The sequence below is a fragment of the Pogoniulus pusillus genome, chromosome 19 (genome assembly GCF_015220805.1).
Source record: "Pogoniulus pusillus isolate bPogPus1 chromosome 19, bPogPus1.pri, whole genome shotgun sequence".
In the NCBI taxonomy this organism is placed as follows: domain Eukaryota; kingdom Metazoa; phylum Chordata; class Aves; order Piciformes; family Lybiidae; genus Pogoniulus; species Pogoniulus pusillus.
The window spans coordinates 18,552,147-18,569,405 of record NC_087282.1 but is presented as its reverse complement, the minus strand read 5'-3'; the positions used below and the strand labels follow the sequence as shown (position 1 = coordinate 18,569,405).

The 17,259-nt window shown below is 41.9% G+C and overlaps 1 protein-coding gene across 8 annotated transcripts in view; it reads right to left on the bottom strand.

Moving 5' to 3' along the window:
* Window positions 1-17,259, bottom strand: part of IL1RAPL2 (interleukin 1 receptor accessory protein like 2) — a 400,289-nt gene that overhangs the window by 182,249 nt on the left and 200,781 nt on the right. For all 8 annotated transcript variants that reach the window (XM_064159540.1, XM_064159547.1, XM_064159541.1 and 5 more), the window contains one exon: window positions 5,023-5,209. In XM_064159540.1, coding sequence (XP_064015610.1) covers window positions 5,023-5,209 — 187 coding nt within the window. The remainder of the gene's footprint in view (window positions 1-5,022; window positions 5,210-17,259) is intronic.

The following is a 17,259-nucleotide window of genomic DNA, read 5'->3' as shown; positions in this document are numbered from 1 at the left end:
AGAAGACCAGAAGAGGAAAACTATAGCAGCATTTTTATGAGCAGGAGAATTCAGGAAGCCTGGTTTCCTTATGGTCTTGTTTCTCATTGCTGGCTTTTTTGGCACCCATTGAACTTTGATTCAGCCTTTTCCAGGCTTTTTGCAGCATCAGCTCTATATGTGACTTCTGATGGAGTACATGGTACTGTACTGATGGCCTGCAGCTCTCACTGGCTTTACCAGGCAGACCTTAGCTGCTATCTGGCAGATTTGGGTTCATTCTATGTATTGCAGTCCTACTGAACAGTGTTGGAGTCCACCTGCACACAGAGTGACACAGTGCAAGGACAGGCATACTGTATCCTTGCAGCCACAGCAGTCACCCTCCACACTAACAGTACTCAGGGTTGAATTCCCCTTGGAATGTCCTGAACACAGGCCACAATCTGATCATTGTCTCTCTTACGTGGTACCTTGAGATTACAGATTTATTGTCTCTGAGTAACTTTAACACTAAGTCTGTTCTGCCTGCAGACAAAATCATGCTTTTCTCAGTTCTGTAAAACACTCACTGCTCTCAACAGCTCTGACTAATTCTACACCCAGAGCACACAAACCAGCACAGGACACAAGCATCTTTAATGCCTCTCTGTTTTCTCTCTCAAGGTGACAACACGGAATAAGCTCTTGGACAGCAACTAACAATCTTGCATCAGTTACATCAGGCTCAGCAACTTCACAGAGTCCCATAAATATCCTAGGCTTATGCCCCATATTCTGCTTGGCTGCAACAGCAGTGTCAGAAATACAGCAAACAAAATAGAGCAAAGCTTTCTCTTAAAACAAACAAACAAGAAAATACCCTGGCATGTAAACATATTGTATGAAGCAAGAGATCAGAATAACACAGTTTTTTTTCTCATAGGACTCCATATATGTTCCAAACTCACAATGTCAGAATTTCGATTAAAGGATCATAGTAAAGAAATAAAAAGATGGGACTGTGAGCTTGTGGCCTTGCATTTGAAAATGCAGCACTGAAGCATTTATCCTTATCCATAGAAGGCCAAATTTAGTTACAATGTGCTCAGGTTTGGCATTCTAAAACTGTGCAATACTGCTGCAGGTATGAGTGGCCAGGTTACCTCTCTGTTTCCAAGTACAGCTGTAAGGAAAGTGTAATCTTACCTAGCATGTGAACTTTAGTTAACAACAGTCACAGAGACTGATTAGAATCCAAATCCTATATGCCATCTAAAAAGAACCAGAGCTTACTTTTGCTACTAAATTGCACTCTCCTGGGTTGAGACTCATGCAGGACACAGATCTGAGCTGGAAAATGCACGACTGGCACTCAGTTTTTCAGTCCTATTTAGAAGTGCATCAACCACCTACTCTGAGTAACTAAATCTGAACACTGTGCAAAGAATAGGATTTGTTTCTATTCAATCCTGATTTAGAAGGAATACAATGTCCAGAATACACAAAGAAAGAACATTTTAGACATGGGCTTCTTCAGCATGAAAAGCCCATATCCTATGTTAACCATTTTACATTCCCTACCTTATTTTTTTAAAGTATAGGAGTAAAGAAACTGAAGATGTATCTCCATACACTTTGTTTGTGCTACTGTGGCTTTACAAGAAGAAATTGTTCTGGTGGAATTGCACCACTCACCTCCTAATTGCTTCTTTTCCTATCTACTTAAAACACTTCATATTTAAAGAGTATTTATAAGCCTTCCTTTCCTGGATTTTAGCTAATTAATTTTTCTTCTAGAGCCTATACAGGCTTTATAAACATATGTTGAGAATGCCTGGTTTATTCTGCCTGATTTTCAAAGACTAATTTAATACATACAACTAAAAGCAAAAAAAAAAAAGGGAAGAAACTGGCAAATCAGCATAATTTGTACTTCAAGCAAAAAAAAAAAATAAGCCCAAGAAACAAATTAAGTAAAAAAAAATCCAACTTGACTTCATCTTGTGAAAACAACTTAGATTTATGTTCAGAGATCTGCTAACCTCTCTAAAGCTTGTACTCAATTGTACAACTGTCACTTGTTTAACCAATTAATTGCTCTTTTCAGCTTCTGCACCATGTTTACCTGCTAGAGGCATCTGAAAGTTTCTTTTTCTAGCCTATTCATTCTCCTTAGATATCTTAAATGTTTTGATTTTTTTTTCTCACCCCAATAATTAACTTGTGCTTCCTTTTCTTTTCCTTGAAATTTAAGTGGCAGCACGTCAACAAGTCTGTTCTCTGCAGGGTAGATAACAACTACCTGTCCTTCACCTGACATTTTGATTGCTTTCATGGCGCTTCCTTCAACCCAACAGCAGAAAAGAGACAGTGGAAATGGATTAAGACTCCACATTCCAGATGTAATACACCTTCTTCCTCTGGCAGCTGATTTTTCATGAAGATGCTCTTACCATTAAATCTCACCCATTCAAACACGCCTTAACTCAGACATCTGCTCCAAAAAACCTCCTCATACTTGTTGTGAAAACAGTTCTAACAGGCATTACAGTTGTGAGCATACCTGTGGCATTAATTGTGTAAATCTTGAAATACAAACTGCATGCAACGTAATTCTAGCCAGGAGTGAAGTTGATACTACTGGTGAAACAAACCCTCACAGCTAATGTTTTATTGCTTACCCTGTGTGTGTGTGTGTGGAAATCTATGCAGGCATAATTACTTTAGGAATGTGTTTAAGTTACAGCTAACTCCCTGTAAATTTATGTGCTTATTTGCTCAAGATTTTCTAATCCTCCTCATAGAGAAGATTTTGGAAGGCTGCATGAGTCTTGCACATTGGTGGACTTGCATCATCATTGTCCTGTCACAAGTCCAAACTCCTTGACTACCAGAGAACTGGCAGGTTCTCATGAATACAAGAATTCCTCTTTTCAGTCAAAGGTATAAAGAAGGAACCTTGAAGACTTCCTCATATTTATTTATCTACTGTTCTATTCTAGACAACTTATGCTTTCCCTCTGGATCAAAGTCTAGTCTAAATTTTCCAGCACATTGTAAGAGAATTCTGCCTCGGTGTCTCCAAAGCAGATGCTTGATTACACCTCGTGTACACATCAAACTCAATCATAAAGATAGAAGGAACAAACTTGAGGATTCAGTGTGCTACAGCTGGAAGGAGGTGCCTTCTCCAGAAAGAGGATCAGATGCTAAGTCGGAATATCGCCCTTCTTCAGGAGAAGGGACCTGCCTTTTGTTACACATGCTGCCTCACACAGCACCACCTTAACTCAGACTGTGGCTTGTAGGGGTTGGCCCAGTACTCTTCACACTATGTTGAATCCAAGTAGATGTATATTTTGTAGAAACTGGACTTAGTGTGATTTTGAGTAGGTAGACTTTTATTAACAGTTAGCACATAACAGCCTCTAAAATATTTGTCAAGTTTCAAAGGACAGCCTGACACATACATCTTGTTTCACACTACTGAGCTTCCTGACTCAGGTCCAGATAACATAGGTGCTGTCTAAGAACTGAACTGGTAGCACCTTGTTGTTAGTTACTGACATGGAGGCAGATGTAGTAGGTTATTTCACTAATGTTTTTTCTTATTATCAAGTTAGACTAAAGGTTGTCTGCTTCAATTGCCTCACTGCTGTCATCCAACCACATCAACTCTGTTCAGTTTCACCACAGTGATGCTTTGTCAGTCAGCTGTCACACTTGTGCTAGCTTGAAACAGGCTAGAATGTTTTGGTGAGAGAAAGTAGATAATTGGCTGTGAAAGGAAAACAATGGTTATGTCTACTCCCCTAACAGTCTCGCTGAGAGGTATGGGAACAAGAAAGTCAACATTAGATAACACTTTTTCGCCATCTTCTCACTCTGCTTTTAGCTTCGGACTGAGCTACATCTCCCTAACCTCACTGCCACTAACCTTGCTCCTTAACCTCTTGGCTGCACCTCTTTTTCTTCCTAGGATTTGGGGTAAGGTTGAGAGGGGCAGGGGGAAGGGGCAGGGGTGGTTGAGAGCCCCTCCTGGGGACTCAGGTTTCTGGGAGGGGAGTTGTGTTTCTGTATTACTTTTAACTTGTATATTTCTGTATATAACTGTATATACTGTAAATAGCTGCTTGTATATTGTGCTAGCTGTAAATAAATAGCTTCATTTATATTCCCAGAGTCCAGCTGAGTTAGCTGGGGTTCTTTCTAAAGTGGGGGGGGGCAGGTAACAGCCAAACCACCACAACACTCCAGCCTGGTGTCACACAACCTGTGTCCGAGGCCTGTGGTGGTACACAGAACAAAGACACTTCCATTCACCGCCTCAGTCAGCATGAAACATAACTGATGTGGGGTTCTAAGTGCATCTTCCCTAGACTGGTTTCTTTTCTATGACAGCTGAAAATTATTCTTGCCAATTTTTGCAGTGTGGTTTGGCAAAAAAAATAATTATATATATATATATATATATATATATATATATATTTCTTCAGTAATCTGATGTTCAGTAAGAGCTAAGCAGACTGGGGAAGAAACAGCTTTTTCTCTGCTACTCTCTCTTCTCCAAAATTTCAGACTTCACTGAATGCACACATACTGTGCACGACTAGCACTGAAGATATCCACCCATATGGTGAGAGAAACAGCTTTATACTAACACTAATACTCTATAGTAACAGTGGGTTATGGCACACGTTGTCTTTCTGTAAGACAGAACATGTGAGATGTCTGTAAAAAACAGAAATAGATGACAACTTTAATAACTGCTCTTTTCTGATGCCACCTGCTAGTGAGGGGAAAAAATCTGCAGCTCTGCACGTTACTTATCCCACACAAAGTAACTATCCCTAAATGTTTACCATCCTCACTGCTGCTGATCCCTGTTGGACAGTGACTATACTGGGTAGCGCTTGTGTTTTGGCTTACTCTTGTAACAGTGGGAGAGATTGCCCAGAGCAGTCACAGACCACTGCAGGCTCAGAAAAGGCCCTCCCTAAGCCCCAGACTGCACAAGGCAGAGGTTTTGCAGAGTTTCAGCGCAACAGCGGTCAGACATACCTTGTACCACACCACGGCTGGCTCCTGACTGGCTGTTTTGTAATCTTCGATATCAGGACAGGAGATTGTCTTTCTCTTAGTGACTTCTGATTTCTCCAGATATCTGATCTTGCTGTTGTAGCAAAGCCCAGATTCATTCTCAGCTACAGTCAAGGACATGGACACCTTCATGCAATAGGTTGAATTTCTGCAGGAAGAGAAATGTGCTTTGATTTATCCTATCTCCTTTTGACCACGTTTGCCTCAGCAGAGTGAGTTTGTTTGTTAAGCTCTCAGCTTCACAAACAATTCAGTGACATGCAAATATTGACTGTTGTCTCTGTGTTTTGACTCTGCATTTCCAGCATAGAGGGAAACGAAAAGGCTCATTTCTGATTTCCTCTGAAGACTCCCACAGAAATTTTGTTGACAAGTGATCTAACCCAGAACAACATCTCATTCAAGCTTGCAAGTGCACAAATACAGGAACCTGTTGGCATCTCAAATGCTGGTCAGGATAAACAGTCCAATTTTCTCTGTGTCACGCACATTCCTCCTCTCCCACCTTCAGGAGACTTCACAATGCTATACATTTCAGAAGAAGAGTTTCAGGTTGAATGTTAAAGCAGATCATGCAGGAGGCACTCTTCCCCCTGAAGGAACTGCTATATAAAATCCTACAGCATATGATACTCTGGTGGGTTGACCTGGACCAGCTGCCAGCCACCCAACCAGATGATCTCTTGCTCCACCCCCAAATAGGACAGGAAGGAGAAAATAAGATGAAAAATCTCCTGAGTCAAGATAAAGATCAGGGAATCGCTTAACAATTAATATCATGGGCATCTCAACAGGGAGAAATTATTGTAATTGATTGCAAATTAAAATACATTTGGATTGTGAGAGATACAAAGAAAACCTAAACCACATTTTCCTCACCTTCTCTTTTTACTCCTTTACTTCTTTCTCTTTAAACAACACACGAGATAGGGATGGGTTTTGTGGTCCATCCATAATGGCTCTTTTCTGCCTCTCTTGTCCCACACATTTCCCCTGCTCCACTGTACACCCTGCATGGCCTCAGAGGAGTCTCAGCTTAGTGCCTGGCCCCTTTTCCTTCCTCCTGCCCAGCCCTTGTTGTCCAGGATGTTCCTAACCTTTTCTCCCTTAACCATTGATGCTTAGCAGCATTTTGCCCCTTCCCAAACACACTCTCCCTGAGATGCCACCAGCTCTCCTCAGAGGGTCCTGCAACTCCTCTGCCAATGCCTCAACACTGGCATCCAGGGCAGACAGGCAAGAAGTCAAACTGGTGGTTACATGGATAGATTCTGGCTTCAAAATCTTAAAAATGTAATCCCTTATCATTTCAAACCATTGCCTGCTCTGCCACTGACAAACCCTGGCAGTTAAATCCAGGTGAGCAGATTACAAGCAACACCTAGTTTTTCTTAATAACAGGGTACAGTAAACACGACCAGCCCCAGCTCCTGTGTCTCACAATCCTGAAAAATGGATTACATTAAATTCCTTCAGACTTCCATCTTTAGCAGACACACAACGTGTTTGTTACACTTTTGTCTGTATCAGACAGACAATAAACACCTCCCCCCCAAACTGGTGTTTGTTGTGGTGTCACTGTGAACCATTTCCACTTTGCACAGGACCGTTGCAACTCAGCCTGCCAGCTTCTGCCCTTCGCTAGGTGTGACAACAAGCTACAAAGTACAAGTGACAGTATAATGAGGTTCCTCCACCTGTCATGCATCATTTTGTCATTTTAATGGACTGCCCCAGAACCAAAAAAGCTTGGAGTAAAACCAACATGATGGGTGGACACTCCCATCACAGGGAATTCTGGAAAGCTTTGCAGACGTTGCAGCTTTGCCACTGCCTCCTCCATTACGGCTCTATTGAAAATGGTTTCTCTCTGAGTCAAGAAAGTGGCACAGTAGACAAAAGCTGCCCTGTGCACCTGGAAAGTGACCCATCAGTCAACCCCTCGTGCTAATGATGCTGGCTGCTTACTCTCTCTCTGATTCAACTCATCACAATGTTTCTGTTATAAAAAAGCCACCACAACAACAACAAAAAAACCCATAAAACTGAAAACCAAACCAAAAATCCAACTTGCTCCACAGCAACTCTTTTCTTATGCAACTTTCAACATGTCACTCTGTCATGTGAGCTTGTAAAAGGAAAGTTCCACAGGGACACTTCATCGTGGCTCTAAGCTTCATGCTAAACGAGTGCTGATGAAACAATGTGCAAATAGGTTCTTGTCAAAGGCATGCCATGAGCAGGTATTTGTGGCAAGAGGTATTTGCAAAGCACATCTGCAGGCACTCTTCAGAACCCTCCCATTTTCAGCCTCATCAATGTTAGTATTCAGCAGAACCAGAGACTTCCTCCTTCTTACTCCCTTCTCTTCCAAATGCCACCTGTACCTTTATGTAATCAAACTGGTGGATATTTTCTCCATCCCCCCACCTCAGCGTGGAAAGGCTCACTTTGCACACTGCCATGATGTGTTTCAGTTAGAGACTACAAAAACAGTCTCATCCTCACAAACCACCCCAAATGTATTATTTTACCTGAAACAAAAGTTCTCTTGACTGAAAAAAAAATGTATTATTTTGGCTGTGCTTTTCAGAAACACACACATTATTTAGGGAACACAAGTGGATTTTCTCTGAAATTGCCTGCTTTTGAAAAGGGTTACCTTTTTTTGTAGGAAGAAAACAAAATACATATGGAAAGTTTCAGTGCTTCCTCATACAGCACTGAAAACTCACAAAATACCAATACAGCCACACAATATAATCAATAATAATTAATCAGTAATGATTATTTAGCATTCCTGAATGTCTGTGAGCATCAGTGAGTGCAAATAAGGTCACATGCACTCAGTAATAATGATGCAGGCTAATAAAGAATAATGACTTTGAACAGTTGTCCATTAGTTGGTGTATTTTCTGCTAACAATCTTGCATTATTTAGATTGTATTTTGAACAGTGCTGGAGGCTGTTTCTATTTAGAATGCTTCCTGGAACCTTGACCTAAAAAAAAATATAAATGCAGTATTCTTTTCATTAGTTACAATTAGAATTGAGTAAAATTGAGAAAACTAAGTGCCTGGTGAGCACTATCACTTTTGTTCACACTCCACAACCAAGACAACAAATCCATTCAGGCTCGCGATGAAGAAAGCTCTCACTAAGCCAACAGCAATAGACCTGAAAGCCTGGTGAATAATTCTTCACCAGTCACTCACTTTTAGTGCTGCCTCTGGTAATTCAGAAAATGACAATTTGTGCAGGAATTTCAGGATGAAGAAGCATCAGCTACCTTTTAATTTAGGCCATTCAGGACACCAGTTATATTTCAGTCATGTGCAAAAGGAAAGAGCACTTTTATCAGCCGCACTGTTTTCCTCAATTCTGGGGCAAAATGTGCAAGATGAAGTTTGAAGACATGAGCCATCCCTCCCTGTGCGTGTCAAGCTATTCCCCAGGGTAGTATGGACTTCATCACTCAGTCCTCTGAGCAGGTAATGGGTCTGTGCTGACTTTCTTGGAGACTCCCATGGCTATCACTTTCCCACCAACTCAGATGCTCTGAGACAGAGCTTCCTAGAAAGACACATTCCCTTTGCTTTACCTAGAAGATTACCATGAAATTTATTCTATGCAAGAATTACTAGATGAACCTGTTCATTTTCCTACACAACAAAAGCCCCTGTGATTTGAACTGTAGTTTGCAGGAAATGAAATGTGCGTTTCATCTGTCTCACTGCCACATGAGATCATGCTGGCTTCCTTCACTGGTGGGGCTCTCCAGAAGGTGACAGCTTAAGGGAGGAGTGAGAAAGCAAATCAGAGAGCAGTCACTACAGCACTGTTCTTACCACCTGGCTAAACACACAGGAATACTATGGTGCTGGCCACCAAGCAGGTCACATAGGTGATGGGAACTCACCTACAGAAGTCTCTCAGGAAGCCAGAGAGATGCTGTGCTGTGAGGGATCCAGACCTCTGTGTCCACAAGAAATCTCCTTGATAAGCTGCATTTAACTTCTTTATAGTAAGGACAGTTGTTAATTATCCTTCTGTGTAAAGATGTGGAGACTGACTATCATGAATCCTGTATTCATTGCTTTTCTTCTTTCAAAAGCTAAACAGATGGCCTATGAATTATAAAAAGGAAGATCCACTTTTTTCTCTAGGACGCAGCCATGGAGCTTGGTGGGTAAGGTCAGTGCTCCCAGAGGATTGCAGACTGGCAGGAAAGGTTACTGAGAATCACAGAATCATTATGATTCCAACAGAAGAAGACAGCAACAGAACAGATAGCAATAGTGAAGCCAGTAACTTGGGGTTTGTCATCAGAACTGGTGTCTGGAAGGACTAAAACCGAAGCACTTCCCAGGTGGATGCTGGAGGGCTCCCAGTGGTAAATTCAGTGTTGTGAGGTCAGGTAAGAAGAGTTGTATACAAGAGAATATTGGAAGCTAAACGAAGCTGGCCAACTGCAGACAGCTCAGTTTCCACGTGTAAAGGAAATAAGCCCATGAGCCTGAAAGTGGGTCTTTTAATGATTTGTCTTTACTAAAAGCTTTCCAGACCATTCATTTTCCTGGGCAGTTGATTTCCAAGGTACTCCATTTCTGTAAGAGGTAGCATTGTTTATATGTGGAACAGGAAGAAGGAAGAAAAGAATGAATCATTCCACAGCACGAAGACAGGAGGAGGAAATGTATTTCGGTTTCACACCAAAACTAAGATTTGTAATTCCCTATTTCAAGGGGCTAGTTATAAGCTGGACCTACTCTCTTAACTGGAAATGTGAAGAAGAATTTAGCTTTGCCAGAGTTCACAAAGCAGTTTCTGTTCTTCTGACAGCAAGGCATTTGTAATCGCCAGGTCACCTGGAACTGCTTCTGAACCACAAATTGAAGCCAGCTTAGAATCCAATAGAAAACCACAGGGAAATCTAAGGGAGTTCTAACAGGCCTCAAAACAAAAGCAAGCAAAATAGTGAAAGTGGCTTGACTTTGAAGCACAGAAAGGGAGAGGAAAGGGAGGATATAAAGAAATGGGTAAGAACAACTTTGAAATTGAAGTGTCTATCCCTAAATCATTTTTCATCTTTATTTTTTTGATTCAAGACAATTCATCATCTCTAAAGCTAAATTTAAATGAGCAGAGATATTCATGGCTTTGGAAAAAAAAGGTTTTCTGCCAAGTGAGGGTGGTTTGTTAAGAGTCAAGTGCAAATGTCTTGTCTCCAGGATGCATGGAAGCTTCCCCCTCATTTATCAATTTTCTGAAGAAAGGAAGCAGAAAAGTAGTTGAGTATCTACTTCTACTAGACAAAAAAAACTACATTTGGATTCAATATTCAATATTTATGCAAGAGGAATTACATTTTTTTTCCCTCTTGCAGGTTCCTTCTTCATGAAGTGTTGGGGCTTTTATTACATTCTAAGACTTTCATCTTAGACCTAAGACTGTGGTTGTAGACCCAAAAGGTGGAAAGTATATTTATCAAAGCAGTGCTCCAGGAACAGCACAGCTCACACTTTAATCTCTCACAACGTCCCCAAACACTCTGCCTGGTTTAATGACATTTTCGCTGGCTCACTGAAGTACTGACTGCAGGACTGTGTAAGTAACCCTTATATTCATAGAATCATAGAATCATAGGATCATAGAATCAACCAGGTTGGAAGAGACCTCCAAGATCATCCAGTCCAACCTAGCACCCAGCCCTAACCAATCAACTAGACCATGGCACCAAGTGCCTCATCCAGTCTTTTCTTTAAGACCCCCAAGGACGGTGCCTCCACCACCTCCCTGGGCAGCCCATTCCAATGGGAAATCACTCTCTCTGAGAAGAACTTCTTCCTAATATCCAGCCTATACCTACCCTGGCACAACTTGAGACTGTGTCCCCTTGTTCTATTGCTGGTTGCCTGGGAGAAGAGGCATCATCTTTGCTCATGCTAAATCTAAGCAATAACAGCACTAAAAGCATCACCAACATCTCTGTCTAAAGTTCCACAGCCATTGATCCACATCAGCTGCTACAGGAGTCTGCTACAGTATCAGGTTCTCAGGTTCCAGACTTAATTGAGCACTTGATTGTTTTCTTCTCTCTTTATGAGCATTTCTTAAATGTACTCCTGTCTAAATTTTATACTTCACACAAAAGTTACAAAGTACTTCCACAGGTATCTGAGCTTGTTTTGCTCAGCTCAGTGAGACCATGGTTTGATGATCTGCTTCAAGAATTGTAAGTTCTTTATTATCCTTTTTTTTTTTTCCAGATCACACAAGTGTAATATTTTTCTTTTTAAAGAGATATTATTAATTACTCCTTCAAGGTCTAATTCAAGTTACAAGTGACTTCTGCTGCTACATGTTTGGGGCCGCAGACTGGAAAAGATTAAATTTCCATTTATGGAGTAAATCTCTACACATCACAAATTTTTCAGAGCATTTGGATTTTTTCTTCTTCGTTTGTCAAGTGAGAGAACAATGCCCAAAGTGGAACAATTCAACAGATGGTTGGCACTGCTATAGCTGCTCCTTGAAGCACAGCCCAAGAGGTGCAGTGATTCTGCAGGTTGCGTGTGTGCTACCTGAAGTCACTCCTGTCTCATTTTTTGCTTGCTCATTGCTGTTACAATTGTAATTCTAACACAGACAGCTATGCATGATAAGGAGAAATTCTGATCCAATGACATTTCTTCTTCAATGGCTAAGATTCAAGATCCTGCTACTAGAAGAAAACAACATCATGGTAGTATGGTGTCAGAAAATGAAGTGCCAAATCAGTACCACGTTACAAATGCAATGTTTTTGCATTATCTCTACTTCTTTTGATCCTCCAACAGAGACTTGTATTTGCACCAAGCTAACCCATCACTATTTAAGAAATTCTACTCTTTCTGTACTTCTTTTCTCCTAAGATTCATTCACTACACAGGACTCACCAGAAACAAGGTGAGAATCTGAGCTTGACTAAAACACACCAGATGTCCCAGGGGCCCAGGTTTTACAGTGAAGAAAGGCTGTACCATCGCTATTCAAAAGAAACTACTTCTGAGCAAAGTCACTGAAAGGTAATTTTAGGAAGCTCACATTAATGACAGCTTGATAAACAGCTATCAAGGGATGTCTTCTCAAGTTAAACATCAGGAATACAGATCTCAGCAGAGGTACTTAAAAGCAGGACTCCTCACTTGGAGTTTAGCTCTTTTGTTTTTTTTAGAATGTTCAGGCTTGCTGGATACTGAGAAAGAAAAGATCTGGTAGCTGGGCAGAGTTTCTCACAGTTAGGTCTCTCTCACCAAAGCTTAGATCCAAGAACAAATTGAAGTTGGATTTTGGGTAACATCCATGGAAATGTGACACAAAAAATGCCAGTATGTGCCTAGTACAGTCAGGAGTACAGTCCATAACAGCAAAGCCATGACTTGAAAAGTCATGGACAACCTCTACTATCACATTTCTCAAGTCTCCCTGAGAACAGTAAGTGGTGGCCAGCCTGATTTGCACATGGTTAGGGGGCAGGAGGATTTATTTCTTGCCCAGCTGCCTTCACGCACACATGCATTAGTCTTGCTGACCTCTGCATCGTGACAGAAACAACTGAAAAACAGACACATCACCAGGCAGTCATTCCAGCAGAGACTACTCAGGCACAAGGAAAAACTCCTGGCATTTAAGCTGAACCACACAGGTCAACAGTATCCCTTCAGGTTTGGAGGGATTTTTAGTCTTCTGTTAGTTATTAGAAATTAATACAAAAAATACAATACAGAAAGCAGAAGAAATGCAGAAGCCAAAAGAACACCGAGTTATCTCGGCACATCACATCGAAGTTCATGAACTGTCTCGTCTCTAGCAGCTTCAGCACATCCTGTTCCAGCAGAAGAAATTCTGTAATTGGCAGGGTTTGCTTTCAGGGAAAATTTCTTTCTTGCCCTTAGGAATTACAAGGCAGCAATTTGCCCTACACTCTGCTACTGCAAATGACTAAGCCCTTTTCATTTATATCCCAATAATTTTCTATTAGAACTCTGGATATTACTGTTAAACTATATTGTCTTACTGAAAAGCTCCATTACAAATGACATAAATCAGAGGCACAGGGACAACTACTCCCAGGAAAGTATTAAGAAATCCCCTTCAAATAATTCAGTATTTGCAATGTCCTGTTTCAGAGAGCACCAAACACTTTGCCTTCATTTCCTTCAAACCAGAGTGTGTGAATTAATGTTTCTACTCCTCTTTGCTTTTTTTTATTAGGCACCAAGCACAGAAAACAAAAGTTGTGTTCAGAATAGCCATCAGACTTGTCTGCATTGCTAAACTTCACTGATTTTGTAGCCTCAGGAAACAAAACCTGTGAAGCACATCCACACAAAGGCAAAGGCAAGCCCCTCTCAGTTTGTATAGGGACAGCTGAGCATGTAAACCAGTGGATCAGTTATCACCTCATAGGATACACAGGCAAACTTACCATGAAGAAGCATGGAGTGAGTATCTTATACCCATTTGCAATGAGAGCTGTCTGAGTCCTGCAGCTGAGTCCCCCTGGCTGTGCCCTTCCTTAAACATTTGCCAGAAAAGAAGACATTATCCCCTGAGATCATTTAGCAAATACCACTTTAACTCCCTGTGATTCTGTCACCTTGTACTTTGGGCACGATGGATTTCCTCAGGAAATCTTCAGTTTCTCTGCTCACAGGAACCACACAACATTATTTACTGACATGTTATAGTTACAGAGGGCTTGATGATATGGGTCTCAACAGGAATAGTACCTGGGTAAAGTACAGTCTCCTCCATTGTTATTTGGATAACAGAAAGGAAATGTCAACTCCCTGACACATAGGAGAGGAAACAGCTGAGGAGGGCTGAACATGTCAGCAGTAAGTCTCCCACATGCAAAACTGACTGCGTGAGGAAGCAGTCACTCCATTTTGCATTCTTTCTCTGCACCAGGCAAGATTTAAAACCCATTAAGGAAGGCATTTCTTCCACAAGGAACCAGCAACAGCACGCTGAAACACGCTGCAGCACTTTCACTGTGATAATCTGCAGGAACTAAAAAGTAATGTCACTTTATAAAGTGAACAAGAAAAGGAACTAAAAAGTAATGTCACTCATTATAAAGGTGTCTAAAGCTGGAATTTTCCTATTAGGAAAACTGGAGCATACACAGTATTTGCATTCTTGTGCATGCTGCTGCAACAAAGAAATCACTGGATGCTCTGCAACCAAGAAGCAACATGGGCATTCCTACTTGGAGCCCTGACTAATACTGCAGCTTCTCATCAGCAGTAAACACTGGCTTTCAGAAAGACAGAGAATGGATATTTTCTCTTTTAAAGCTCTAGAGAAGGAGGGTGAGAAAGCAGAAATATACATATCACCAGGGAAAGGAAACAAATCTTTGTTTTTCTGCAAGTGGAAGTGTCAAAAGAACAGATAGAACTGATTTCTCTCAATAAAGACAATGTCATCAACATGATTTGCAGGAGCCCCATCAGTTTTCCCACAATTTTAGATAGAAAAGTAGAGGCATTCTGATTCTACTTTCCTCTGCATTTTGATAATGCAAAAAACATTACATGTCAGTAAGTTAAATTTTATTTTATCATGAATCAGATTGACTTTATACTCTACCCACTCTGCTACTGTACTGGAGTACTGAAGACCATACATCACAGCAATTTTGTTCATACAAAACCAGTCACTTTTAAAGTGTGAAATGTCACACACACTTTTAATGCATGACATTTAATGTTAGTGTCATACAGAACTCGGGAAGACTACGTCAGGCTGAACCCAGGCACTTGCTCCAAGTGTGAAATATAGCTGGCTTCTAAAGACACACCTGGGACAGTACAGCTGTGAAAGCTGATGACAGACCAGTATCCAAGTCTGAGAGGTAACTACATGTACTAGATACTCCTGGACATAGGATGGTTGAAGACACTAGTCCACTAGAAAACACCATCTTTGGATCTTTTCAGAGTAAGTCTACATCAAAGAAAATCCACTTGGGGTGAAGCACATGGAAGGAAATATTCTGTGACTAACCTGGAATTACAACACTGTGTTCAGAGGGATTTCAGGTGCAAAAATCACCTTTGTTGTGAACAGTTGATCACTAAACAAAGCCAAAGCACCTGAAAATTAAACATTTTGTAACATGAAGATACTGCCATCAACAAAATGAATGACTGCATGAAAATGTATATTGTAAGAACTATGAGGGCTAATTTTGCTTCCTAATTTAGTCCAGCTTTCCTGTGAGGTCTGGAAAAAACTTCTTTCCTTTTGTTTGGAAGTCAGACATTCAGCATTCAGAAAAGTGGTACAACTTTTCCTGGAATGATGAGTGCATACTGCAGTCGAGGTAATAGACATCTGAAACAAGTTCCTCTGCTCTGCCTAACACCCACTGAAGGGAGAGCACAAAAGTTATGCTGCAAATGAAGTTTTACTGACAGCCCCTCCAGGCTCTCTAAATCTGATTTTGATTTGCTGGTCATGTGCTCCACAGACATTCAGAAGCCAGAAGGCTTAAAATCTACTATCAGTCTACTTTATTACTGCTCAGAAAGTAATACCTCAATATTTCACCACCTGCTTGGTAAAGACCTGCTTCCTCTGTGCATGTCCCTAGCAATGCTGCTCTCCATTAACAGCTGTGCAGACTGGGATAAAGTAAGGGAAAAAGAATCTGCAGATTTCCTAACTTGATTTTTTGGCAGTTTTCAGGCATCAAATGCTGGCATTAAAGATCTGCAAGCTTATTGCCTCATAGATATTCAAGGGCCCTCACTCCTGTGTTGTTCTGCATCCTGTACAGAAACCAAAGCTTGGTCCTGTCACAGTGGTGGAGGGCCACATGGGCCCAAATAGGCTTATTCACAGGCCTGTGCCTGCCTGGGCATGTTCTCCCACCGAGAGGTGGGCTTCTGTCTAAGCCAGGGGAAAACACACTAAGCAGACAAAAGGAGCACAACAAGGCTGGCACCTTAGAGTCTGGCCTGCCCTGGTTATATAAGGTTGATGTGAACAGGTTGCACAAGCCCACGCGCTTAGCCTGTGGCCCACCTGTGCTCTTCCCATATTTGGGGGTACCGGATCTATGGACTCTACCTTATTTGGCATGTTTTGGCCTGCTGCCAGATGCTTGTTGGACAGCATTGTGGCCAAAGGACCATCGGTCTCGGCCCACATCTTAGAAACAGGACAATTCAGTGCTCCTGCCACCATCCTCTGCTCACCTCTCCCAGCTTCTTGGTCGCCTGGGGCCACTACCACTGTGTATGACCCTATCCCACGGTACTTTGCACCGATCCAGTACTGGGTGATCGACCAAGGCGCTCCCGGCTGGCCGCTGCTCCCAGCCTGCCGCTCCCCGCCCGACCGTGCCTGTGGAGCCTTCTCAGACAGTGCCCCAATATCCAAACTGAACTATTGAGATCCACGAGGATCAACCACGTGGCTTTCGCTACACATATTTGGGACCGCAGAGACTGTGACTCCCAACTAGTGAGTAACTGAGGTGCTGGAACATGTCCAGAGACGGGCAACAAAGCTGGTGAGGGGCCTGGAGCACAAATCCTATGAGGAGAGGTTGAGGGAGCTGGGCCTGTTTAGCCTGGAGAAGAGGAGGCTCAGGGGTGATCTTATTACTGTCTACAACTACCTGAAGGGGCATTGTAGCCAGGTGGGGGGTGGCCTCTTCTCCCAGGTAACCAGCAATAGAACAAGGGGACACAGTCTCAAGCTGTGCTGGGGGAGGTATAGGCTGGACATTAGGAAGAAGTTCTTCACAGAGAGAGTGATTTCCCATTGGAATGGGCTGCCCAGGGAGGTGGTGGAGGCACCGTCCCTGGGGGTCTTCAAGAAAAGCCTGGATGAGGCACTTAGTGCCATGGTCTGGTTGATTGGTTAGGGCTGGGTGCTAGGTTGGACTGGATGATCTTGGAGGTCTCTTCCAACCTGGCTGATTCTATGATTCTATGATTCTATGATTCTATGATTCTCCATTTGAGCAGCTAAGAAATTTCAGTGACTTTACCAGTGGCACTTTATGCCACAAGACTCTATCCAAAACCTCTCCAAACCTCTACCAAGTTGCTTAATCCTGCTGTAAACAGACATTCTGTAAAGCAATTTCACTAAGCACATATAAAGAATTTGCGTAGGTTAACTGTATATAAGTTT